We start from the raw sequence: 27377 nt of genomic DNA, 5'->3' as shown, positions 1-27377 counted from the left end.
ATTCAGTCTCGTTCGAGCGTTCAAACAGTAAGCATCAACAGTACACAATACAAAAAAAAATAAAAAATTCAAAATTAAATTTTATTTCCTAAAAATATTTCGAAAAAAAGTTTTTGATTTGATTACAATACCAAAATTATTAGTGAAAATAGTTTATTTTCGACTGTCACATTTGCGGTATAATTAAATGTTCTTCTGAGTCGTTTTATTGATAAGATAACAAAAATTTAAAGTGCATAAAATTACAAAGTTTAAATATTTTTCCAAAAATATTTTGCAAAATTCCTTTGGTTTCTAATTCCCGTTCGTTCAGTGAATAAAAAGTGAGTGAAATTTTAAGTGGAAAACTGAGAGGTTATAGTAATGGGATCTCTCCAGCAGTCAATCATGAAACGCGTCACCGCATTGTTCCGTCCGGCCCTGGGCACCGTCAGCTTCTTGGCGCGGGGTGCACCTGCCGCCCAGCAGCTCTGCCTTCAACGCTGCGCCAGCCAGAAAGTCCAGCAAAGGTTTAGAGACCTTAACAAGGAGGCACAGCGGAAAAATCGCACATCTGGAAGCGGCTCGTTGCTATTACGGAACAGCCACATGAGGGACGCCAACGCCAATGCCCACAAGAGTCAGCTCCCTAATCCCAGCGACACGGCCCGAAAGATTCCGCACACGACGCTGGCGACTGCAAAAGCTGTTAAGAAAGCGCCCGTGAAACGGATGAAGACACCGAAGATTGAGGACTACTCCCGCTACCGCAATTCGATACGTGAGGGCAACATGTGGCGGGACCCCGCCCATCCAGATACCAACTGGCTGAAGCCGCACAATGCGTTTGCCTACAAGCCGGACTTTGGCAACACCGAGCCACACACGTTGAAGGTGAGCTTCATGCGCAGCCCGGACGAGAAGTCAAAGGATATGGCGAACCGCGACTTGGCCAAGGCCATGCAGAAGATGCGCTTCCTCCCCGGTCCGGCCCCAATGTCGGCCACAGCCAAAGTCGTTCGCCAGGCCAATCCCTTTGAGAACAAATTCACGCGTCGCACCTTCATGCGTTCCGCCTTCGAATTCTTTAACCAAAAAAAGTAGTTTTAATCGAACTCAGAAGCCCGAAAGACTAGAACCGCATCCAAATTGATTATGCAAAAATATCAAATAACCCATAAATAAATAAATATTAATCTTTTACGCTAACAAATTGATTCTTTATTTTGCAGGCACACATTTTTGAGTAAAAATTTGTCAAATTTTGACAATTAACTCAAAGAAGTTTAGTCAGTCAAAAGTATTAAATTAAACGGAAAACAAATTAATCGAAAAGCCATTTCACGGATATTTCGAGCGCGCTGTGTATCAAATAAAATCTTAATGAGCTCCCAAAATGTGTGAACCGTTGATGCATTTGCTACAGGCAACGGATTATCCACATATGTATGTATGTATGTACATATGTACCTATTTATTACTGTAAGTCTTTTTGGGCCCATCATGTAAAATCGTGTTTAAGCACGCACAAAAATTAAGTACAAAGTCCAATTGCGGGCGGCGGCTTGCGAGAGAGAGAGAGCACCGAATATTTGTCGTCGATCGCTTAGTGCTTGTTAAAATCGAGTGCTGCTGCTTGTCTCTCTTTCTCACTGTTAGCACTCTGTTGGCGCTGTTAGCGCTCTGTTGGCGCTCTGTTGGCGCTGTTAGCGCTCCGTTAGCGCTCTGTTGGCGCTGTTAGCGCACTGTCTGTTATCTCCATTCGATCTGCAGACGCTTGCTCTCTGTGACGCTGCTAACTCTGTTACTCTCTTTGTCTTCCCACCAAATCTCCCACACTTCCCTCCCTGAATATCACTTAGCCACGCCAGAAGGCGTGTACATATGAACGAGTACTTGCACTGGTATTATCAATAAGAAAGCAAGAAGAAAATTTGTGTGCGCTTTAGCGGTGGGAGGGCTGCGTGGTATATGGATGGCAACACCTTCGCTACGGCCATTAATTTTTACTGCTTTTGGGTTTTCAATTTGCCCAAAAGAAGGAGACACGACGAGGACGCGGACGCGGATGCCATTTAACGCTGCATAGAAAATCAAACGCAAAAGGTCAAAGCCAAAGACAAAGACAAAGACAAGAAGTGGAAGTTGTAGGGTGAAGTGAAGGTGGTGGTGATGGGGAAAGCACCTTGTGATATATGCCAAGCCCTCTGTCTCCCTCTGTTTGAGTGTAGCAGCAGCCACGGGTCTTCGGCCTCCCCATCCACTCAACCACCAAATGGACAGGACCAGTAACCCTTTATCGAGTCAGAGCAGGAGCTGGTGGCACGAGTCGGAGCAAGAGCAGGAGCAGAAGCAGCAGCAGGAGCTGGCAAGTGTTGATTTAGGGTTGCAAACAGAAATTATGATAATGCCTGTGAAAACAACAGAACTCCGAGTGGATGGGACACCAAGAGATATATAGACAGAGCAGGAGGATGGGAAAACCCCAAAAGCAAAGGAAAATATATTAAATGTTATTGAGAGGAACTAATTTTCATTAAAAGGATTAAAAAGCATTTGGCAAAAAAGAAGAAGGAGGCTGCTGAAATGATGGTTCGAAGAGGCGTTGTGGATGTGGATGCGAATGGGGAAGGGGCAGGGGCAGGGGCAGGGAGTGGAGTGAATGGTGAAGGTGGCCTGTGGCAACCGCGACGTTGTCGCTGGTTATGAATTAACATAAAAATCATAAAAATATGACACTATGAGACCAACGCCACCACCACCAGGCATGGCATGGGCCATGGGACATGGGCGTGGGCATTGGCATGGGCATGGGAATTGGCATCTGAAGTTTAATTTAATCTAGGGAGCTGCTGGAAGTGCTCCAAAATTCGTCAATGATTAATTTAAAATTTAAATAAATAATTTAGTTGCTTCAAAGTATTCTTTTCCAAGCAAGAATAAGCCGCAAACTCCTTTCATACATTTTTATAAGTTGGCAAGAAGAACCCCCCTTCGTCTGAGCCACTGGTCATCAACATCGACATCGACAGCGACATCGTCATCATCACCATCATCATCATCACGAACGTATGATGCTCATTAAGCGAGGGGCTGCGAAAGGGGTGGTTAAGTGGGGGAGAACATTGATGGCAATGCGCGACAATCAACACGAGGCGCGCTGATAGCGCACAGCGGGCCGGAGTGGCCGAGGTCTCTGGCTTGAGGTGGCGCCGGTGGTGGGAGATGGAGATGGGTGAAGGTGCTCCGGAGTTACTTGGATTTTGGGCTCGGTTCGTTTTGTTCCACTCCGCTCTGTTGGATGGGAGGATTAGTAATGGCCGTGGTTGGGGGTTAAAGGTGGGCCAGCTCATGCTTGCCATCGTTTTGATGATACCAAATGCTGATGACGATACCGAACCACCTCAGCATCAGCATTAGCATCAGCATCAGCCCAATCCTCTTGCCCTCGCCGGGCTCCGTTCTGTTCTGTGCTGCGCTGTGGAACGTTGTTTGCTTTTTTGTGGGCGTCGCTGCTGCCACTTAGTAACTCACCCGCAGTTTATTATTTTCAAAATATTTAAATTTTTTGGTAATAAGCGAAAAATGGTTTTAATATAACCGAATGGGCGGACGTACTGGCGCGAACGTGCCTGATGACGATGATGCCAAAGATGATGCTGACGATGTTGTGGCTCTACCCATCGCTTCGTGAAGGTAATCCACACGACTGGGCAGGGGGTGATGGCTTTACGGGGGATGATTGGATCACCTGGCAGGTGCAGATTATCCCAGCGAATATATAGTCACTTCTAGAGCATCTTCTGATGGCAGGGAAAATGTTGGGGGATATTCATAGAGATTATTAAATGATAAATATTCAATTCGAGACTCTTTGAGTGCAAAGCTGCAGCATAGAAAATCAATTTCCATTAATTAATGCTCGACTGGTGCATAAGTAATTAATATTTCAATACGAAATTTCAACTATTTCCATTCCTTAAATAGATGAAGTTAAAGCTGCAAATAAATTAAAAATTCCATACAATTTTGCCAGCATTTGCCAAAGAATTGCTTTGAGTTTTCTCGCTGTGAATTGTACTCCCTGGAGCAGGCATAGAATGCTCTTTGAATTAGCTATGCGAGTGATGCAGCCATAAAGAAGTTCATTAGATGCCAAACAACAGACAGCAGCGTCGGGTCGCTCGAGTAGAGCTCCATGGCGGAGCTCCCAGGCTGGTTCAATAGACAAAGGCATCTCCAGGAATATTTTGTTCATGCATTATAATCATTATCATTATTAGCATTATTGTCAGGCAGGACAGAGTCGAGTCGAGTCGAGTCGAGTCGAGCCGTGTCGAGAGCAACGGGCAGAGCAGAGGGAGGAGAAGTGGCTCAGAGGCAGACAGCTCTGAATTATGCAATGCAGTCCAAAGGGAACGTTGGGGTTTGGTTACGTGAAGAATGGAATGGAATGGTATGGAAATGGAAATGGAATGGTGACCCAACTCGTTCATTTCGTTTTCGTTGTCAAATGCAAAAATCGCGAGCCGAAAGGCAGCTTCCTTTTCCTTTTCCCATCACTCCTCTTCCTATCCCTCTCCCTCTCCTCTCCTCTACCATTCTCTCTGGCTGAGGGAAATTTTCCAAAAATTCTATTATTATTAATAGAGGCAAGAGAGGAGAAAGGAGCAGCTACTGGATCTGTAGCGAGACGACCATGACGACTCTGACTACGACTGTGCCTTGGTATGCGTTTGTCTTTTGCGCCCGAGTGTCGAGTCGACTACAATAACCCCGAAAAATGCACACAGTTTGCATTATAATGCGAAATTTTCGATTGCTCATTTGTGGCATTTACTTTTTACTATAAAAGTTTTATAGCCAGTCGGCTGGCTGGAGGATGCCGCGACCAGGACGAACAACGACAGCGGGAATGGCAACGGGAACGGCAATGTCGACGACAGCTACAAAATTTTACACAATGTCATCAACGTTGGGCTGACAATGTTGGAGGAGGTTCGGTGGACTGCCACTGCCACTGCCACTGCGGCAATTGTGTGCAATTTTTGGGCACGAAACTTAAAGGATTACTCTTGGCTAATTTCGCAATACTTTGGCCAAGGTAAAGGGACTTGGCCAGCGAACGAGGCGGCCCCTCAAGAGCATTGTCCAAAGTCTAAGGTCCTGTTGCTTAGGCTGCTCGACAGCATCTTTGATGTTACTCGCGCGCCTCCTGCGCACAGACAGGACAGCCTCGAAGACATTGCTTTGTCTCGATGGTTCAGGGGATGGTTCAGGCTGGAACAACCAGGCTGCAGTTGGCCAGTTTTTGGGGTTGGACCTGAAAGGATTTTGGGCAACTTTCGTCCATTTTGGTTGCTTATTTTGCTGTGCAGTTGAAATCGTTGGCATTCCCATGAAGCTGCCGAAAGAATGCACTCAATGCGATGGCTGGTAATTCTGTATTAGACATATTTTATTTATCCAGAGACATTCGTAATCGACAAATACAAAACCATATCCATATGAAGCACCTGCAGCCACAGACCTAATAAAGAGGTCGGCGTGCAAGCAATTGGCCGAGCCCTGGGCCATATAATATTCCACAGAGGACAGCCGCCACCATGTTCAGATCTAAAAATATTTAGGTATAATAATTGCCACACTCTGAGGCCAGAGAAATTATTTACAAATATGCAGGCATAATTAGACTGAAAGTATAACAGTATTTTTTTTCGTTATATTCCACTCCAGAAGCATCGAGCAAAGGCATCGAAAAAATACTTTCAACCTCGAAACGATGCCAAAATGATATTTTTCGATGTTTTTGCTACCAGGCGAACAGAAAAATCAGAAAGCGACTTGCTAAGTTAACAGCTGGGCTGCGCCTTAACAGCACACTGTTGTGGCTAACAGGCCGCTGGAAGAGCGGACTGGGCACAATGTTAACATAACATATGATGTTAGAAGTGCCCGTCTAGCCGAGTGGAGGCGCCACCCACCATTCAGATGAGTACTTTTAATATCTGATTTCGATTTACTTGCCAACTGAAAGTATTTGTTATCTGAAATGTTATCTACACCATTCGCCCTCGCCTTAGTCCAACCATCACGATCAACGTATAAGAATCTCATTTGGGAATGTTTGTTTGTTGGCCAAAAATTTAATATAAATAAAACAAAAAACTAATCTGCACTTGGATGGAGACATATACGAGCACTTTCCTGCTTTATGGGTTTGGCGTTGAGTACTGCTCCTCCTAAGGGGCGTGTTCTATTGCGTGTTCGTTGATCTTGTCGGTGAGTGCCACCAGCTTCTGGTCAATAGTGCGCAACTCCTCGATGGTCTTCTCGGTCAGTGCCTCCGGCGTCTGGTTGGCGTTCTGCTGCTTGCTCAGCGCTAACTTGGCCGCATACAGCTTCATGGCCTCGTTATAGAGTGGCACAAACTTCATGTAGCTCTTCATCATCGTCTCAGTGCGGCGCTTAAACTCCTCCACGCGTTTACAGTGATTCGTTAGTTTGTCGACGATACCATCGAAGTCACTCTGCTTCAAGACTCCAGGAGCTGGAGCTTCCTTCGCCGATTGTTGGTCGAGGCTCTGCTGGTTTTCCGATGCTCCCCCGTTGTTTTCTTCCTTCAGCGAGGAGCCCGCAGCTGTGTCATCACCGCATTTAAATGGATTCATTTTAATTTTCAGGAAAAGTACAAGAAAAGCTCAATTCGAAGTGTAAAGATCTGTGGAGAGTTGTACCTCATTTGGGCGGTTTCTAGCTAAATATTTATTAAATGAAACTTACGTGTAATGTCTACAGCAACAAAATATGTTTTGATCTAAATTATATTGTGTCTCCCAACTGAAAGATGAGTTTGGAAATATGTACAGGGCCTACCAAGTGTGCTCTAGGTTGTGCCTTGGAGAAGGGTATTATGAGCTGCTGATCGGAATGAGCTGCTGCCGAGTTTTCCACGCCAACATTCTGGTCTGGGTAAACTTTTATCAAGTTGAGAGGGAGTTATGTTTCCACAGCTGCCACCACCTGCCTTCCGCCCTCTCGGGTGTCTGTTCATAAGCCATAAAAATGCCAAAAACTCATTGACTTATGGAGGCATTAGCCGGTGCTTCCTTCCCATTGCCCGCTCCACATTCCCCGCCATAAATTGGCAGAGTTAATGCCTGGCAGAGGGAAAATTCAAATTGGATTGCTCAAAGATATGTATGTACATATAGATATGTACAGAATATGTATTACTTATTACTATATAAACGAGTACATCTATCTATATATAAATTAGCATTTTTGTGCGACCGACGGTCGCCTTGGAATGGTTTATTAATGGCAAATTAAAAGCAATAAAAAACAGATGTGCTTAACGTGGCATATTCCGAGCATTGTGCAGGTGGTGGAGTGGAGGGGCCATGGCTGTGGCTATGGGCTGCAGCTCATCAGGCTTTCTGGCTGGCATGGCGCACCTTTTGCCAAGTTCGGCGACTTTCCTGTTGTCGTTATGAAAATTACTTTGCTCTTTGCTGTTGCGGCACTTTGACTGGGGGTCAGAGTGTGCTGGAGAAAGGGCGGAGGAAACACTTGTGCAAAAAAAAAGAACCGAGCGCAGAAGGAGGAGGAAAGAATAAAGTTTTGCATTTGAAATTTTCGTTAGTCTGTTGCTGCGTTGCCCTCAGCTCTCCACTCGCAGCTCGCAGCTCACAGCTCGCAGCTTCCAGCCGTTTATGCAGTTTATCATTTCGCAAAACTCCGCTCTCCGGTGGCGCCCCATTATTAACCCCTGCACCCATCAGTCGCCGCGCTGCGAGACCATTCAGGTGGGTAATTTTAATTTTAAGCTTGAGTAATGACAATATTTACTTCCACTCTATCGTTATAGTCAAGCGGTACGACGCTTTAATGTCATTTTGATTCGAGATTTTCCACTTTGCCCTTGGCTCCATCGCTGAGCTCCAGCTGTTGTGCTGCCCCGCCCCCTACCTCGATGCTCCAGCGTGCCTTAACGCATGTGAAAGACATCAGATTTTCTCTAGCTAAAATCTGCAAATTGCTTGTTTCTTGCGGTCAAAGGAATGAGCACAATCAGCAGTCATGAAGGGGCATGGGGAATGAAAAGTTCATTGCTGAAAATCAATGAAAATTCCTACAATATATCAAAAAATACTCGGACTAATGTCCAGAGTTTTCTTAACTTGGAAACTTGTTCCTGTTGCCCATAAAAATAAACCCGATTGCACTTGAGCGCATAAAGAGGGAATACATTTTATGGCCAAGATGGAGACTTCCACCAGCCCAGCGCCTCAATCCACGCTCAGAGCTTCGCCGACAACTTTTCACAGTCGAAACAATAAGATGCATCCGTTTATAGAACTTCTGATAGAGATTGTAGAACATAAACAAGCGAAACATTCGCCCAACTCTCCTCAGACGCACACATGGGGTATGGTAGGTAGGTGGATATGGGGTGCCCTTTCCAGCACTCACTCGCTCCAGAAGATCAACAAAAAGTCATAAAAATATAGATATAAGAATGCACACACACACACACTCCGATATGTGTGTAGGAGCGTAGGACACTTGGAAAAAAAGAAACGTCGACATTGTCTATAGAGATTCTTGTGTTTAACAGAAAGATGAGAAAAATTTTCAGCGCTTGTTAACAATGCAAACTCTCGCTCACACAGAGGCACACTCCCATAACCTTGGCAGCCTCTCCCCCTGCTACATATGACAAGGTTGGGCAAAGGGTTGTCAGCGGGAGGTGGGAGAAAGTTCAAGGCAAGTAAAAAACAAAAGCAATTGGAGCTGTCCCACCTCCCCAGCTCGTGTTTTTTTACGGTTGTACTCTTCGGGCGGGTATTGGCATTTTGTGCAGAAGTTTGTTGGGTAACTAATGAAGGAATGTCATCAAGGAAATGCTCCTAAGGGTGGGCTTAGATCGTAAACAAAATGAAATCTTTGTATGCATTTTTGTCTGCCTCTTGCGAGTGATTTTCAAGGGTATCCACAGCCTCGCCTCTGAGCACACCATTTTCCCACTCATTTTGTGTTGTATTTCCTTCTATACAGGTCCAAAGAGTTGACTCGTATCTCAGCCAAGATTCCCCCCGCATAGACTAGGGCACAGGCAGAAGTTCGGCTAAAATGTGAGCGGAGCGGAGCGGAGCACTAATCTCGTTTATGTTGCGTAAAATGCATGTAATTCGTGCAAACAAAACGTCGCTCCTTCTCCGTGTAGGCTGTGTGGCAGTGGCAGGCACTGATGCATAGATACAGCTGTGATAATTGTGTGACATATATGTGAAATGAATGGAAAGAGCGCCAGCGAAAAGGACATCAAGTGCGTGAAAAACAAAGCAAATTTCTTGGAGTCGCTCAGCACGGGAATGCTCTTACAATTTTCTTGGATTTTCTTAAGAGACTAACATCAAATCTTGCATTAATTAATCATTTATTTCTGGTTTCAAATGCATCCTTTTGTACCTCTCATGGCATCGCTTATACTTCTGTAGTTTTCGTTCCATAGGCTCTTCGATCTGTGGAATTCTCTTGCTTATCCCTCCATCGTTTGGCTTGGCTTTTCCTCTCGCACTGTTTTCCTTCTGCCTTCGACTGTTTTCTTTGCCTTTGGATCATCGCTCTCCTTGGATCATCTAGTCTCTGCGGGAAGCAGGGCATCCATTCAATGTGATATGAGTGAGAGCATCAATGAGCAGCAAAAAATTATGAAGCTCATCAAAATGTGCGCTGAATTGTAAAATTGCCGCATCCCCGAGATGGAGGAGCAGAAGGAGCAGGGTGCAGGGAGCAGGGAGCAAGTTATGTGTAATTCTTATCTGAGGCAATTAAAAGTACTTTTTTCATTCTTCTTGACTTCCGTTGCTGTAGAAAACAAAGGCCCAAGCCATCACATGTACATACACGGATGAGATTGGGGTAAGACGTTTGCAAAGCGCTGGGAGTTGGGGCAGGTGGCAGGCAGCCGGGAGCCGGGAGCCGGGAGCCTGTAAAACTTGAGCCTTTTGTGTTGATGTGTTTATTCATGTCGGGTGCCGTCGCAGCGCCCTCCCACAATTTTCACTGATTTGAGCAAAGCATTTGCACGGTGCCACAAATATTTGAGTATCTGTGCCTATGCGTTGCTTTCTTTTGTTCTATTTTTGTGGAGATACTCGTACGGGGCACAGCCTTTTGATGTTGCAAGGTTTTCGAATTAAGCGAAGTTAATTCTAAGGCGTAGGCGAGTGGATAATTGTGGCATTTGGCGAGTCAATTGTTGAGCTAACTGCTAAATAATTTACATACACATTTTCCTTGCAATATTTGCAATCGCCACAAACTTTTTTCTGTACAAAAATATACCAAAAATGCCCAGAAGAAAGTCAAAAGAAAAGCACGTTTAATGGGTCCCAGCGCACATCCTGCTTGCTGCCCTTCTCATTCGTATTCCTCCCCGCAATGCTCTTGCGAACCATAAATCTGGCATTTAATCAAATCGCCCAGGCCGAAGGCCGCTGATTGATTGAAATGTCACACTAAATGCGCTGCCGCTGCCGCTTCAGAGTATTAACGAAGAGGCTGGGGAGGGGAGGAAAAAAATTAAAAGAAAAACGCATCAAAAATGCCAAATGAAACATAAATGTCACAGGGATCAGGGCACCGGGGAACAACCGCAACCCGTAAAATGGAAGCAGTGGGTGGAAGAAAAATAAAAGAGAGAAGAAAACGTAAAGGAAATATCCAACCCTGCTCGTGTGCGTTTGTTTTGTATTTGATAAGCATGAAAAAATGCACAAAAAACGGAGAATTGTTTTAGAGGCCGTGTGGGCATGGGGTGTGGTATGGGATGGGACGGGGACGGGGACCACTGACTGACTGACTGAGTGACGGACCACAGGACGAAGGCAGCCTGCGCCCAAAACAGAATCCTTAAAAAATAGTGCTACTTAAAAGTGAAAAGTGAAACAGAAACAGCAGCAACAGCAATGGAATGGGATGGGATGGGACGGGAAAAATGAAAAGTGGAAAAGGAGAGTGGGCTGGAGTGGGCTGCGGGGGTGTTGTGCGGGTGTCAGTGGCCAGCAAATGTTTTATCGTTTATACTTTTTATTTCTGCATTTTTTTTTAAGTTGGAAAAATGGGCGTCGATTAATTTAATAGAGACAAAAAGCCTTCGCACACAAACGAGCCTCGACTTCGTATTCGTCAGCAAACGGGAACGGGAATGGGAATGGCCATGAGCATGTGGAAGGGGAGGGATGTGGCAGGAACAGAAGGAGGGGCAGTATGGTGAGTGGAGGCAGCGGGAGGCAGTGTGTAAAACTACATTGGTCCATCATAAAATAATCAAAAATATGACGAAAAATTCCCAAAAAATACTCATCAAATAAATGATGAAAGTAGAGTCTCAATTTCAGCGTTGCCTTAAGAACAGTGTTAACAAACAGTGTTGGTAAACACATCTAAGTGCTACTGTGCTGCAAAGTCGACTTGGAGCTCACATCTCCTACCCCCTGAGGGTGTATTTGCTTTTCATAACTCTTGAGTTCCCATAGATAACGAGTAACGGGAGCAAGCACTGGTGAGACGATGATCATCAAGTGCTCCGCTCCGTCTGCCTGCTCTGTATGGAGATTACCCAACTGACCTCTGTTGGAACGGCCGGCGAAGTTCGGTGAGGACTCCCAGCAGACCCGCCAACGCTCCCGGGCAACTTTTCATATCAAACAACAACGATAATATAAAATAACAGACATTTGTCCAAACGTTTAGCCATTTATTAGGAAGAGACCCCAGACCCAGTCCCAGGTCCAGTTCCAGTTCCAGTCCCGCCGCTTCCCTTTTGCAGAATAAGAGGGAAACAGGAGTATCGACCCATTAGGAGGGCATGTGTTGGTGTTTGTGTCTCTGTTCAAAAATACCAAAAAAAAAAAGAGAAAAAAAGAAACAGATTGTAGACTGAAGCATATAAAACTAATGAAATCCTTATTAATATGCTTTGGACCTTTGCTATTTGCTTTGGACGCCCTGCCCAGCCCCTGTGGCGTCGTCTCGTTGATGCTGATGTTCCTCATCTGCCATCCCGATGCCGGACCCAGCCAGAACCCAGAGCATGGTATCCCAAATCCAAAGAGCACAAAACCCCCAAAAAAAAAAACAGAAAAAAACTCAAACCCAAACGAGCAAATTGAATATGCAATGAATTGTAAAACGCAAAAGTTTTGCATACAACCAGGAATATATGTATGTATGTACATACATATGTATGTAAATATGTAAATATGTATGTAAACATATAGTTTAGAAGGAGGGACTGCGGGGGTGTGTGGGTGTGGAGCTTGGTCAGCTTTGAATAGAAAAAATGTACGCACATTTTTCAGCGCATATTATGTAATTTTTCACATTTCTCCAAGCTCTTTCTTCAAAGCCCAACCCCAGCCACAACCCGACCCGTTACTGACTGACTGACTGACCATTTTTTTCATGCTCCTTCTTGTTCTGTCTTTGGGTTTTCCATTACATTTTCTTCTTTACTTCTGTGTGTGTTTTTTTTGTGTTGTATTTTGCTTTTGCTTTTGCTTTTGAGATTTTTTTCCCGTTTGGTGTGTGGCCAGAAGGGAAATGCGTCCAATCAGCTGCCTGCAGCTGTCGCACGATTGGTTGTCTTCGGACTCGTGGCCCCGAAATCGAAGCCAGAAAGGGACCTCAGTGCCGCTGTCTCTGTCTCTAACCATCTCTTTCGCTCACACCACACATACATATATGTCTGCTGGCGTGTGTGTGCGTGTGTGGGTGGGGACAGCTATTGATATCTGATGCGTATTCAATAGCTTTCGATGTGGAGGAGCTCGCGCCTGCGTCTCCATGTGGGGGTGAAATCGAGCACTGCATTCAGCGACCAACCCTTTGATGCGTGTGTGAGGGGGTCACATGGCCATGCATGGGGTAGTGAATGCGTAGAGTCTCCATGCGTATGTGTGTGTGTGTGTAGAAGAGGTAATGGGAGTGTCGAACGCATAGGGTCAGCTGCTGTGCCTGTTTATTGCTGATCTCTCAGCTGCAGAGCATATCTATGGCATCTATGCAGGGAAAATAATGTTAGCTGGAACTTCTACAAGCAAAACAAAATCGAGAAATCAATTAAAATTAATCCTAAACCCAAAATTCCCGCCACATTGAACATAAAACAAAGGAAAATCCCACCACAGAGCGTCTTCATTGCATTTCTGACAACGGAAACATGAAATTTCGAGCTCCATCGAACATTTTCTATTTAATTTTGACTGTAAACCTGATGGATAATAATCCATTATTGCTTATTTCTTAGCAAAAAGTCGTGCTGAACGATTTCTTGATTGAAAATGCAATTTTTCCATACTGTTTTGTGCCAAGAAATAATTTTGAAACCACAAATGGAGACTGAAACTCCTCTTTGGCTCTCCAAGCTGCTCCCTTAATGCCTAGATCTTGCGCCCTCCCAACTTGTTCTGCGGAGAGTCTACGCAAATGTGCCAATAAAAATACTTAAACTTCATTAATAAACAATTATGTGCTCCGTTATTGCGAGCTAAGCGCAACGAATTAATGGCCCTTTGTCGGCTTCAATAATTTTAATGTGTTTTTGCATCCCTACCCCAACCCATCCAGATGCCTCTCCACTCCACTCCACTTCCCTCTCTGCCCACCCATACTCATACTGTGGCCCACGCCCCCCCAACTACCTTCCTCTATCGCTCCCATAAAGGTCCATTAAAATGCCAATGTGTTTGCTACAATGTAGCAGACCATAAATTAAGGGCCACAGTCAAAATAAACGGGGAAAAAACCTACACAAAAAAATTATTAACACTCACTTTGTGTGTGTGTGTGTGTGAGGCCTGCCTAATAGGAATTACATTTATAAGGATAACTGATCGAATGAGGGATACCATGCGACTGGTACCTATGTATATAAAGTAGGAAAGAATGTAGAGTGAGGCATAGGAAAATGTCTGCGGTTGGAAGTAAAGCAGATTTCTGGCAAACTTATTGACCAAAACCCTTGCTAGTTACTATGCTAAAGAGGTCAAAGATTATCTGCAAAAACGATCTTCGTATACTGCGCAGCAATAGCTTAAAAAATTCGAGTGGATTCTGATGAAAATTCGAGTTGTTCCAGCCTTCAGATTCGAGTGATCGAAAGACGCAAAATCATAGATAAAACCTTTCTTCAAGGCCCACTAAAACTTCTGCACATCCCCCCTCAACATTACGACACACCAGAAATGATAATACATTATCAAGCCCAAGCATTAATGAGCTGAAGCTCAAACAAAAATACTCTCCTGCTCGCAGGATGTTGCCGAAAAAGGGTTCGCGTGTGTGTGTGTGTGGGAGAGCCATTAAATTTATGGGCCGCAAAAAAAGGACCAAAAATCAACGACAACCAAACCAGATGAGCATCATCATGGGAGGGGGAGCGGGAGATAGAGAGAGAGTATCAATGGGTTTTAGCGCTACAGCAAAATGAAGTTTCGCTCAGGACTCTCTGGCTGTGTGTCTTTGCGGCTCTGGCATCTTGGATGGCAAATAATTTTATAGCATATTTTTTGGCTGTTTTTATATTTATTACATTGGGGACTTTCCATTGTTACGCATCGGTCGTTCCAGAGTCAGCCGGAGCCGGAGCCGGAGCCACACCACCACCAACATCATCCACCAGCCACACGAACCACTCGAACCACTCGAACCAGAGCCCACCCACCAGACAATGGCACAGCGTTGACAATGTCTTGGAAGATGTACCGAAACGAGACCGAACATCCTCCTCCAGGCCCCCCTGCCCCCCTGCCACCCTGCCCTGCTGTCCGTGTTTGTTTTAGCTTAAATTAACAAATGTGCTTTTGTGTGATAATTATAATTTTACATTACCTTTTGTTAATTGTCCAACGGCATACAGCGAACGAGTGGGGGTTGTGGGCTGCGCTGCGCTGCTCTGGGTTTGGGGCTCTGCAAAAAGGTGTTAAAAAGACGTAAATAAGATGATGGTGTGCTGTGTGCTCCCTGCCTGCTGCCTTCGTACTCACTCGTATTAGTTTCCATTCCCTCGTTCAACCCTTCCACTGCCTGCTGGCATCTCCGAGTCCTTGCTTCAGTGTGTGAGTGTGACATATTGGCAATTTGATCATGCTACGTGTATGCTCTCTCTCTCTCCCTCTCTCTCTCTGTGTGTGTGTGTGTGTGTTATGCATTAATGGCACAAAATTTTTAATGATGTGCTACGTGTTAAGTCATCTCCAGAGTGCCGCAAAGTCGGGCCTAACACGGCAAGTGGTACGTGGCAGCCCAGCCCCATTGCCAAGGTAAAAATCGTAAGCAACAAAATTGGTAATTTTTGGGAATATGTTTTGCTGCGGGACGGCATCGCATCGCATCGCTTCGCATCGCACGGCATCCCCCATAAGTATATAATATTGTAATAAGTAAAATTATGTTTTCCCTGCCACCCCTCCAAGAACGAGGCTTTCATTTAGGACCCACCTTAAAAGGTGTTGAATGTTCTCCGAGGCACTTTTTTGCCACTCTCTCTCTGTCTTTCTGCTGGCTGTTGGCCCGCTGCATCTGCTTTTTGGCTAATAATAAAATAGTGTTCGTTGTGTCGTTGCTAATAGGCTTTTTGGTTAATTAGAAATTTTATGTGGCACCTGCTAATGGATGTTTGGTTGCCCCAATGTATGTGCCGGGTATCGGAAGTGGTCTGTCGTTCGAGCAGTTGCCAACACTGAGCGCTGGCCAGTGTTGAAAGTGCTAAGAGAGTGATCAAAGAGAGTGTCAAAGGAGGATAAGTAATGGATGATTGAATCGAAGGACTTAACTTCTAGCTGCTAGAAAATCTCTTCAAGTGTTGGGTCATGTATTTATATAACTAGAAAAAGGAAAACACATAGAGAGTGAGAGACATAGAGACATGGAGTGAAGGAAAAGCAAACTGTTTGAATTATTTGCAACATTTGTACAAATTAACTTTGTGACCGCTGGCTAAATACAGTCAAACATGGCAGAGATGCCCGGGCAGAGGCCAGCAATATGGGTAAAGGAGCTACAGGAGGTACAATATGTATACAACACACAAAGCATAACAAGGCAAACACAAAATATGAACCGAAGAAGAAGCGAAAATACCCGCACATGGAGAGAGAGAGAAAAACGAGTATTCTGTCTGTTGCAAGCGGCATAAAAAATAACACAAAAAAAAAAAAGAAAAAGCAGAAAGAAAATTGTAAACATTGTTTCCGCTTCATTGTTGGAACTGGTCCCGGTTCTCGGGACAACTGTGACTGGCGACAACGATGACGATGACGACAACGTCGCTGCTCAGCCGAGATTCAGTGAGAGCAGTTCCAACCAATCAGCCACCCAATCAGACTAACAAGCCCCGACCAGGAGCAGCAGCAGCAGCAGCAGCAGGACCAGGGCACTGCTTGCATTTTAGAGCAGATGTCCTTTACGGTAGCGAGTCCAGGAGCGGGTGCAGGTGCAGGTGCAGGTGCAGGCCCAGTCACAGTTCACATTTTGTTTTCTTACCGCGCTGACTTTATTTACACGGACAGGACCGAGCCGAGTGCTTGAAGAGCACAACAGAAGGCAGAAATTGAGGTTGATATGGTTGGCAGCGTCGAATCCCGTTCGCCAAACTGCAGTAAAAACTCAATGATTTAACAATGAATGCAGCGGCAGGACCCGCTGCCAGCCAAGCAGGCCAGCGAGCCAGAGCCCAGCGAGCCATCAAGCCATCAAGCCAGCAAGCCAGCAAGCTGTTCAAATATATGACAGTCAAAGAATGACAAAAAACGAACAGGAAAAAAGATGTAAAATGAAAGCAAAACATTGACAGACAACGTGAAGGACCAAAGGGATGGATGATGGCTCGGTGCGGCAGCCCCCAGCCCACACATCCCCCCCCTGTGCGTGTCGAAGGACGACCCAGTCGTTGCTGCAGAAATATGAATGCCTCACCGGTTCAAAATGAATTAATAATCAGTAATTCTTGAACAAAAAAAGAGAAAAAATAATGGCCTAGGCCAGAGTCGCCCGAGCACTGAGAATGTGAGCAGAATCTCTCTCTTGGCTAAGGTCGGTCTCTGCCTGCCTTTGGGCTTCAGGCTTCACCATTCGACCACCATGCCCCAGCCCCCCATCCATGTCTTGTTCTCCGTTCGCCTCTCCACCTGCAGTGACAAGTACAGCCGGACCCCGCAGAGCCATCCTGCCACCGAGCGGTGGTTGACTGGTCTGTGACTGATTGGCGCAGCTGAGCACCTGACTGAATCACTCGGAGCAGTCCCCCCCGCCTCCCAGCCCACCTTCAAGTCCGCCCTAAGTGGGCTGGGACTGAAAAGGCCATGGATTTTAATTACAAGAAATTGTTTGCGTTTTTTTCTCTCTGTCCCTCTCTCGCTGTGCCGTTCTGTGCGCTTTACAAAAGGTTTTGTGGCCCCGAGAGTTCGACTAGAAACAAAAGCCAGAGTTATAATATGTAGATACATCCTCGTGCATATATTCATATAAAGTATTTGTAGAAATTGTGCGGCGGGCCACTGAACTTTGGCGAATTGAACGACTGAATGTGTGTGTTGGCACACACTGGCGGCCAGTGTTGCATAAGCCCTGGATGTCCCGCCTGTTGCTGCCATTCATGCTCGTACAACAAATTGTATTTTATTGCCGCGCAAACAAAAAAAAGGATGGCAAATGAAAGGCAACTATTGTCACATGATATGGCACGACTTGGGCAATAATTTGTCCACGCCACGCCCTTCACAATGAAAAGGGTTCGACACGGAGCTGTAGCCATAGTCCTGGATATCATACAAAAAGCGAAATGAAAAGAATGGCAAGAAAGCAAAACCGAAACCGAAACCGTAAAAGGTGTCTCGAAATATATAAAAATAGCTAAATTTATTGGACAGTCGCACGCCACCCATTTAATTTATATTTATAGAAAATAAACACCAGAAGCGATTCCAGCCCCATTTCTATCCAGACGCACACCACAAAAAATGGCCAAGGCAACAAAGGCTCGGAAGCTGGCAGACCCTGAGAAAAGGGACAGTTTTTGCACAGCACAAGGACTGCGACAGGGAAGACTGAAAGCAAAACCAACTTGAAGTTTTTCAGCGCTTAAAGAAGTTCAACGAAGGGAGTGAGCCTCTCACACATGACTTAATTTATTGAAGAAATGGAGAGGAAGGAATATATTTGTATAATCTTCGATTGGCAATTGCCTAAAACACCACAAGAAAACCTTCTTCGTCTGGCCAAATACTTCTTCTCCTGCATATCATAGACTTGCCAGCCTTCTTCTTTTACTTCCTCTTGCCAAGACTCTGTCAAGTATGCGCTGTAATAAATTAGCCTTCTTTCTTTGAAGCTGCTTCTGCGCCCCACACACAGAAGCGCAACAAATTAAATGTCAAACTACAACGGAACCCCAACAAAAAGACACAACAGAAAAATGGGGAAAAATTCTCACTTTCACACTGGTAGCAGCCGGGCCAAGGCTGTTTTTTTTCTTCTTGTATTAAAACCCATTTGCACCAACACATGATACAAGAAGAGCAGCGACACGCGTCACAAAAGGTCCCACAAAGCACTTGGGAGAAAGGACACCGCACGGAGCACGAATGTGGCAAGAAAATTGGCTACAAAAGATGCTAATGATTTATTTAATCGATTTGACCATGAACATATGTCCTCTTTAGCCCCGAACCCGGACATGGGACAGGAGCAGGAGCAGGGACAGGGCTGCACGGCACACGGGAAAGAGCGTGTGAAAAATGGCAAAAAAAAAAACCCAAGAATCGGGGGACATCCTCCTCAATTTCGTTTCATTTTTGCTCCCCCAATTGTATTCCTATCCCACATAGATATTTTTTACAGCCTTTGTCCGATGCTGAACATGAATGCAGTCAAGTGTCTGGCTGATCTTTTTAATAGTTTCTCGGATACGCAACGTTGACAAGGGTTTTGGACAGCCAAAAGGGTCAATATTGGACACGAGGACCGCTCAGAAGTGGGCAGGGGCCTCAGATTGGGGGACCGAAGTGTGGTCAAGTGTAAGTCGTTTCGGCTTTGCTGTGTAAATTATGTTAAACGTTTGTCAATTTGTGTGATTTGTCATGTTCCAAGTCCATGGATAAGGTGCGAAAGGGGTTGACTGTCCATGGTCACGCGCTATTAACTCCAATAAGTGTCAAACGGCTGGTGGGTTGGTACGTCCACTCGTAGGTGTGGATTTGTGGCTATGCGTGCTGAGTGACCTGAGGGATCTGAGGGTGCCTTTTCCTTCCTTTACTTTCCCGTAATGTGAGCCACTCAAGAGGGCCCCCGAGGAGCTTTCTTTCCTGTCTTCATGTTTGAATCTGCTCAAGCCTTTTCCTAACCATTATTGAAGTTCATTCTCCCAAGCATCCCATGCCTAATGGTAACATCCTCTATTGCCAACTGATCGCTGGGATCCCTGAGACTAGTTCTGTGTTCCATTTTCTCCTACGGGCATTTTTTCTTGGGCAACCTGCAGATGAGAGGCTTCTGCTTGGGTACGCTTTGGTCAGACATTGATTGAGCAGCGGCTGCAGGATGGAGTGGAGGGGGATGCTCGCATCTTGGGATATTTGTTTCTTTTTTTTCGTTAGACCAAAAGAAAATGACTAACATTGGGTGTGGCTGGGGAGGGGGCGCATAAAAGGGGGCGGCTAATAAATCGGCTTCAATATATCAAAGACTTAAATTTCAATTTTTTTCAAATTTCCTGCCATTTAAATGCACTCCTTCGTCCGTGCGGCACCCATCCTTGTACCCCGGACTCTCATTGTTATGGTTGGTTGGTAAATGGTGCGGACTCTGCCACTGGAATGGGATGGAGTGGGCAATGGAAGTGGGAGTCGTGGCATTTGCTGCAGAATTGTGCCTTTTTGAGAGAGAGAGCTAAGAATTGAATATTTTTCTTTTCACTTGGGCTTCGTTTTTTTTTTCTTTCACTCCGCTTTGGCGACAGACAACGACGCAATTCTTTAGCATTTTATTTCAATTTTCTTCACTTTTTTCCGTCCCGCTATCCAGATACCCGGGCAAGAGGGCTGTACAGCACATTTACTGCCTCATCTATTTAATACCATAAATAATTGCATCTAATTAAATATGCTCAAATGAAAATGTCCGCTTTTCTTTCGTTTTTTTTTTTTCGTTTTCTTTCTGTTGCTCTCCGGCCGGATCCCAGACCGTAGCCGTAGCCGTAGCCATCGCTGTCGCCAGGCTACGTGCCAGCGCTGGGCTGCAGTTGACGCGTGATGGAGCGAATGTCATTCGGAATGAAATTCAAGTTCCAATTTGGACCAGCAGAGAGTGTGGCCGGGGGCAGAGGGGCTTGGGCAGGGAAGCTTGGGTGGCAGGAAGAAATTAAGTAGCAGAGGGAAAAACCCAAGGGAAAAAAAACGAAGAATTTAATAGTTTTCAATTAGGAATCGTTTGCAGCCTTTTCTTTTCGCACCCACCTACCACCCCTCCTGCCCTGCGTCTCTCTCGACCCCCCTCTGCCACTGCTGCTGTCTCTCTTATTGCCGTTCCTTTGTGGCACACACTTGACGCCACAGTTCTACCGCTGTGCCCCGCTCTGCTACTTTCGCGCAGCCAAGTGTCAAGCAAATGAAGTCACGACTCGTCCTGCCCACTCCTGCCCACTGCTGACACTCTTTTGCGCGTTTTTCGCTTATCAGCTACCCTGCAAGCTGGAATTTAGCTAATGAGTCGGCTTAGGCTGGCTAATATTCCAGATCAATTTTTTCATGCAAGGGATTATTACATCTTTGAGTCGGTGGGAAGCTGTTTGTGTCTTTCAGTACCCGTGAAATTATTCCCGTTATTTCCAAGAGCATTTCTGCAGCGAGTCTTCCAGTTAGAACAGTTAATTTCTGCCTATGGGCCAGGGGTCGGCACGCAGGCACTTGCATGTTTTATTGCATTTGCATGCACAGGCAACGGACAAGAAGTGAGAAACGTTTCTTGCTTCTCTGCCGCTGCGCCGCTCAGCCGATCAATTCTGCATAAGCCATACGAAGCCGCTTCTCTGCCGCTGCGGCGGTTCGTTCTCTGTGCCTAAGCCAAAGCCACACGAAGCTTTTACGCTGTGCTTATGCCGACTGCGCTGCCCGAGATCTTTTCCCATGCACAGAGCACAGATCACAACAAAGCCAGAGTCGACCCTTTGTTTCTGTATTCAGGCACTCCTGTGCACCCCTTTTAAGCGTCATCAGCTAGTCGATACGATCTCCGAATGCCCAACATACTTCTGTGCTCTATTGCTATTGCTGTTGCTGTTGCTGTGTCTCTTGTTGTTTTGGCTGCCTTCCTTTTAATTCAACGTAAATTTTATTTTATTTTAATTTCGCTGCAATTCTTTCAGCTCTCCCCCCTCCCCACCCACACCCCTGTCCAAAAGGGGTGTCTTCATAAAGACACAACGTCGCCGGCGCGTATTTCTTTTTGCTTTTGCTTTCGGTTTGACTGCTTTTTTGCTCTTTTTTGCTTCTTCTGTCTTTTAAATGATGTGCCGTGTATTTTGTCACGTGACTCTCATTTGAGTGTAAATTGTTAGGTGGCAGAGCACTGGCAGTACGCACTGTCTGCGTAATTATTGCCTTTAATTAAATAAGGATTCGCAGATCTAAACAAATCAATTGAATTAATGGCGTTCGTGCTGGAAAAAATAAAGCTACTCGGAAATTCATGTAATTTCTTCATGTCCGGCTCTTTTCAATCCATACTAAGATACTCAATAATCAGTTTCCTCGACAGGGCTATATCCACTTGGCTATTTACTTTATGTTGGCTTGCAAGTCACTTCCTTTTCTCTGTTACATTCCTTGAGTAGCGCGTATAATTACCCAGTTTGTGGAGCTCCAACCACTAATTCACTAATTCCACGCACGGAAATAGTTCCGCTGTGTGGCTAACTACTGCCAACTGGCCGCAGAGCAATGCTTCGATTAGAAACCTATAAATAAGCCTGCAAATACTTGCACAAAACTTTCAGAGACATTTAACTTCTGTTTCGGGCGAAACGGAATTTATGGGAGGGACTCAAAGACGAACCCAAAAACTTCCCTGAATGACTGTGGGGCAATCAATGCAGGAACCAGGACCAAGACCAGAAACAAGTCAAGACAGTTACTTAAATAACTTTGCAGCAAGCAACAAACTGAAGACAGAAACAACAGCCAACAACGACGGGGCAGAAGGATGGAAATTAACGGCCAGACCCAGGGACAGGGCCAGGGCCAGGGCCAGGGCCAACTCCTCCACTTTGCAAGTACAGTACTTTGGGCCAGGAAGTTATTGAGCAACGAAAGCAACGCTGGAGACGCGACCTAAAACAACAAAATCAAGACGACGCCGCCGCTACCTGCCCGACTCCGACTCCAACTCCGATTCCGAAGAGGACGAAAGGCCGCGTCGGCCAGGGCACATTTCTGGCCTCGGCGATGGTTCGATGAATTTATTACTTTTGATGTTCAAACACGAAAACTGCTGCAGGCCATAAAACAAGGGCCCCGCCCCGCCCCACTCCGCCCCAATCTGTTCTCTATCCATTCCAACAGAGTTTGGCAGAGTACAGCAAATGCTATTAAAAGTTTACATGTCTCAATAGAGTGTTAAGAGATTAGTTGGCATAAAACATTTGCAGAATTTCAACAGAAAAGTTAAGATGCCGTCAAACGGAATGGGCGGCGGAGCAAATGGGGATTGATTTTACGGTTGGAGCGGAGCCAAAGTTACAGTTATGGAGGAGAAATTTGAATCAAATTAAACACAAATGAGATTAGCCAGTAAATATTGATGCAGAGCGAAAAGGAAATTCACAAACTTAATCCATGATCAATAATGATTCTAATAAATGTTGAACAACAATTAAGCGAAAAGTTAAGCCAAAGTTTGTCCCTGAATTGCTGCATGTCTGACATTGTGCACACTATGTGGGATACATGGAGCAAACATGAAAACAAATTTCGAATACAACGATCTGGCGTGACAGATATGGTGCACGGCGCTCACATGTATATATATGGATTGTATTTGGTTGGAATTGGATCAGTGGTACGAGAAAAAATGACACGTTACGGCAGTCTGTGGCCGTTCGCCTTGCTCCTGGCGATCCACATTTGCGGCGCCGAAAAGCCCTACAGCGTCGACCTGAACTCCTTTGATCCTGTCAAGGACTACGATAGTGATGGCAAGTGGGTCGACTGGGGCACGCTGCGCATGAAGAAGGTGGGACGCAACAAGTTCGCCCTCGCCGGTGACTTTGAGTTCAAGCTGAACATGGGCGACGAGCAAGGGGTGAGTGGAATCCATATTCAAAGTTTCTCCTACTCATTCTGCACACTCCCGCCCGACCAGATAATGCTGCGTGTATTTGTCTACGACTCGGGTGCCGGCCAGAAGGGTCCCCTGGTGATGAACGTGAAGAAGCCCTTCTGCAAGTTCGTCAATGAGGACGAGAAAACGTATCCGTATCTGCAAAAGGCCTCCAATATGCCCGAGCAGGGTGACTGTCCCTTCCCCAAGGGCCAGTACAAGATCGACAACTACGAGCTGGAGACCGAGTTCCTGCCCGACGATGCGCCCAAGGGAGATTACCTGCTCGAGCTGACCATCCTGGACAAGGATGCCGGCGTGGCCGGCCTCATAGCCATTGTGACACTGACCTGATGCCGACACTCCATTTCCCCATCTGCTCGTTTTATGCTCTAATTTATTTCAGCAATGTTTTCTTTTTTGTGTGTGGTTTTTGTCGAGTTTTTGGGTGGATCCATTCGACACGACAAGCGTTCTTCCATGCTGTATACTAACCTCTCTGCTCATTATGTTCATTCTACCTTTTTTTTGTATATTTGTTCTATTAATCACGGACCTCAATATAATGCTATCGCTTTCAAAGACAATTACACGACTCTGGCAGTTGCAGTGGGAATGGGGATGGGGAGGGAGCTGCATGCCACGAGGGGGCTTTTCGACAGTCAAGTGCAGCGCACTCGCATGCTTGAAATGACAGGCACAAATAAAATCGAGCCACAAAACTTCTGCTTCAACACCTCATCTAATTGAAATTTATTTCCCCCACCAAACAGCGAGCTAGGCTGGGATTCTGCCATCCAGTACTCCTGCTGCGTGTGGCATTTGTCATTGACAAAGCTGGTTGGCAGGGCCACACGTTGGCAACGCCCATCATCATCACCATCATCATCATCATCATCATCGGTGCTTCTATATCTCTCCACTCTTACCCGTTCTCTGGCTTTTCTTTTGGGTGCGTTGGTTTTTTGCTAAAAATGATTATCTCTGCATTACGATCCATTGATTCCACTTAAGCACCGTTACCATTTGCACACACGCTGGCAGGCAGGCGGAGAGAGGCGACTCTGTGGCGGCATCAAGAGGGAGGGAGGGGCACACACATGCGACACTTAATTAACAAATATGCATTACAAACACCCGCAACGAGCGGCAATTGGTTGGTCATGTCAAGCCAGTACGCAGCCCCCTCCTAAAGACCAACTCGTTAACCCTTTTACGTGCAGCAGCCAGCCCTCCCAGTGTGCGTCGTGTGGCAGCGGGTTGCATGTGTTTAATTGAAAAATCATATGCAGCGCGCATAATTATGTTTATTGCAATAATCCGATGCAAATTTTCCAAAACTCAAACTGACACACAATCACCGAAATGCTTTAGACGCTTTGCCACCACCATATGGACAGTGGGGGCAGTGGCTTAGCCAAAGGGGGCCAGCACATAAGTGCGAGCAAGCCACTGAATATTGGGTATATCTTGAGTAATTATTAATAAATGAATTTACTCTCGGATACAGCTGGTTTATAAAATAGATCAATAAAATATTTTATTATTTAAATGTTAGTAATTTCCATTACTTTGTATGTTTGTGCACCCCCCTTGACTATGCCACTGCGCCATTCACATGCACATCCACCCACAAGCCTCCCGCCGGCTGCCCCCCACACCCTGGTAACCGTGGCCGTTGCAGCTACGCCCTTGCGCTTTTGTGCATCTCCCCAGTCGGTGTCTCTGTGCTGTATCTCTGCGAGCATCTATGCCTAGCCGTGTGGGCTGTATCTGTAGCTGTTGTTTTTAGCTGCTGGCGCGCATTAAATTGCACTTTGAATTGCACATTTCAACGCCTACTGATTATGACAGATAATTATGTTATCGAGTGCCGCCACACGCCGCAGTCAGCCCAAGCCCTGTTCGCGTTTCTCCTTCCACGTTCCTCGTTGCTCGTTGCCCTTTGCTCGTTCCGCTTTCACTTGTTCCCTGACGCTGTGTCTGTCACAGTTACTGCTTGCTGCTTGCTGGTTTGGGGTTCCAGGTTCCTGGCTACTCCCCACAATTGTGCGTAGAGGCACATTTCGATTGGCTATCTAATGTGTGGAGAGGCTGGAATTTTGGGCTTCGAAATAATCTTTAATGATTAATGGAATTTACACGCAGCATCGCTTAATTATTAAATTATTTTCTATGCACATTTTCGTGCTGCTTTCTTCGAGCTCTGTGGCTCAAGTCAAAGTCAAGTGAACTCGAATCCACTCTGGTTCTCTTTGGGGACATATATTTACACACATTTCTGTTTCCTTGCCACATCCCAACATGCCTCATAGCCATTACGTATATATTTTTGCTTACCTCTTTGTGCTTTGTGGCCGTGCCTTGGGTACGGCAGGTACACATATTTTTAATCATCATTAACAATAATTCGAGAAATACTTTTAATTTTTTATTTTTTTTGCTCCTTTTCCACAAACAAACAAACACCGGGGGGTGTCTTGTGTGTGTGTGTGTGTGTGTGTGTGGTGGGCCTTTTTCTTTTCTTATGCTCGGTACGTATGGGCACGGGTATTCCCCTTTCTATTCGCGCCTCAATGACATTGCACTTACTGTCGCACCTCCGCTGCCCCACCAGCCGCCACTTGGCCGCTCTCCTTCAAGATTTATGTGAATCCCCCTCTGGGGGATTGCTTTCGACGCCTGTGCTCATGTTGTTGTTGCCTCTACAGCTCCAGCTCCAGCTCCAGCTCCCGAGCTCCTTACAGTCTTAGGTTCGTTGTAGTATTTTTTCTGTCACTTTCTTGTGTGCAATATTAATTATTATGGGCGCCCGCCACCCACACAAATAAATCATAAATTAAAAGCCAAGAGCAAGGGACGAGGACGAGGACGAGGACTGGGACTGTGGCTGGAACTGGGAAAGTGGCCGAGCCAGCGAACCACACCCCCCGCCCCATATCACCCTCTTAGACAATTTTTATCATTAAACGCATTTGATAATTAAAAATTGTCATTTTTTAGCAGCTCTCCCCACACCCCCACACTCCCACACCACCACACTCTGCGGTAGCCACAGAAAAGTTTGGAAAAAATGAAAAATATTAAATTACCAAATGCTCGCTGATGGAAAGCGGTGTGATTGGGGGTGGGAGAGGGGGTTAGCTGAAAGGCATTTATCATTTTGCCAACTGTTTGTTTGATAAGGGAAAAGCAAACCAACAATGAACCAAACACAAGAAAAATATCAGCCAGAGAGAGACATAAATAAAAATTAATTGGTGAGGAGAAAAGAAAGATAAAAAGGTGGAAAGAGCACCGCATAAATATTACTTAAAATAGATTCGGAAAAAAGCCGAAAAATGCCAAGCGAATCTGGGGTAATTTCTGTGACTAGTGGAAAGCCAATCTCCGATGCCAGTGCCACTCAGAGTGCCACCTCCTCTGCCACTGCCACTGCCAGTGCCAGTGCCACTCTCGCTCATCTCTTTCATTTACCTTACTTTCTGTGCCATTTGTAGGGTTTCATTTCATTAAGTTTTACTGCTAGCACTTCGATGGTCCAGAGAAGAGATTCCTGCCACCGAAAATAGAAACAGAAACAGCAACAGAAACAGTCAGCAGACAGCCGTAAAAAGTAATGCAAGAAGTGGAAACCATTATAATTGTTGCTAAATGAAGCAGATAGACAGGCCAACAGACAGCCAGTGAGCCGTTGCAGAGACAGCAAAGCTAACTGCAAGGCAAATGTGTTTCCAATTGATAGAAGCCTCAGCCGTCAGCCCCAATTCGAAATGACTGAGGCAGGGCTAAGGATGCACCATTTTAGATGGTTTCATGCTCAAGTTTGCCTTTTGCCAGCAAATAATTCTTAAACATTTTAATGGCAAAGTATTTGCAGCTCGTATTGAATGTACATATTACTATAAGTTAAAGTACATAAACAGCCCAAGAAAACCAGCAAGCAGTGCCAAGCAGCTGGATCCAAGCAGTGCCCAGCAGCTGGATCCAAGCAGTGCCAACTAGTGCCATCCACT

At 45.6% G+C, this 27377-nt stretch overlaps 3 protein-coding genes across 4 annotated transcripts; 2 read left to right on the top strand and 1 right to left on the bottom strand.

Moving 5' to 3' along the window:
* The first annotated feature begins 11 nt into the window (after positions 1 to 11).
* On the top strand, positions 12 to 1175 carry LOC117890973. Of its 2 annotated transcripts, none has more exons than XM_034796124.1 (2): positions 12 to 323; positions 379 to 1175. In XM_034796124.1, the coding sequence occupies exon 2, from the start codon at positions 388 to 390 to the stop codon at positions 1081 to 1083; it is 696 nt and encodes a 231-aa protein (XP_034652015.1). In that variant the 5' UTR covers positions 12 to 323; positions 379 to 387; the 3' UTR covers positions 1084 to 1175. The 2 variants fall into 2 exon arrangements, with proteins under 2 accessions (XP_034652015.1, XP_034652006.1); XM_034796115.1 differs by having other exon boundaries at positions 13 to 323; positions 382 to 1175.
* A 4996-nt stretch (positions 1176 to 6171) lies between these two features.
* Positions 6172 to 6848, bottom strand: LOC117896954. The gene is made up of 2 exons (XM_034805501.1): positions 6763 to 6848; positions 6172 to 6700 (listed from the first exon to the last, which is right to left on the bottom strand). The coding sequence occupies exon 2, from the start codon at positions 6648 to 6650 to the stop codon at positions 6222 to 6224; it is 429 nt and encodes a 142-aa protein (XP_034661392.1). The 5' UTR covers positions 6651 to 6700; positions 6763 to 6848; the 3' UTR covers positions 6172 to 6221.
* Positions 6849 to 23108: 16260 nt separating this feature from the next.
* Positions 23109 to 23948, top strand: LOC117891814. The gene is made up of 2 exons (XM_034797529.1): positions 23109 to 23343; positions 23404 to 23948. The coding sequence occupies exons 1-2, from the start codon at positions 23113 to 23115 to the stop codon at positions 23713 to 23715; spliced, it is 543 nt and encodes a 180-aa protein (XP_034653420.1). The 5' UTR covers positions 23109 to 23112; the 3' UTR covers positions 23716 to 23948.
* Positions 23949 to 27377: the final 3429 nt, after the last annotated feature.

Source organism: Drosophila subobscura, chromosome A (assembly GCF_008121235.1).
Source record: "Drosophila subobscura isolate 14011-0131.10 chromosome A, UCBerk_Dsub_1.0, whole genome shotgun sequence".
In the NCBI taxonomy this organism is placed as follows: Eukaryota; Metazoa; Arthropoda; class Insecta; order Diptera; family Drosophilidae; genus Drosophila; species Drosophila subobscura.
Note: the sequence above shows the minus strand (reverse complement) of the source record. Positions and strands in the feature narration are given on the sequence as shown.

Excerpts from the sequence above, each read along its gene's own strand:
- LOC117891814 (XM_034797529.1), top strand. The coding sequence starts at position 23,113 with ATGACACGTTACGGCAGTCTGTGGCCGTTCGCCTTGCTCCTGGCGATC. Across the intron at positions 23,344-23,403 it reads ACATGGGCGACGAGCAAGGG|ATAATGCTGCGTGTATTTGT; the intron begins GTGAGTGGAATC and ends CCGCCCGACCAG.
- LOC117896954 (XM_034805501.1), bottom strand. The coding sequence starts at position 6,650 with ATGAATCCATTTAAATGCGGTGATGACACAGCTGCGGGCTCCTCGCTG.
- LOC117890973 (XM_034796124.1), top strand. The coding sequence starts at position 388 with ATGAAACGCGTCACCGCATTGTTCCGTCCGGCCCTGGGCACCGTCAGC.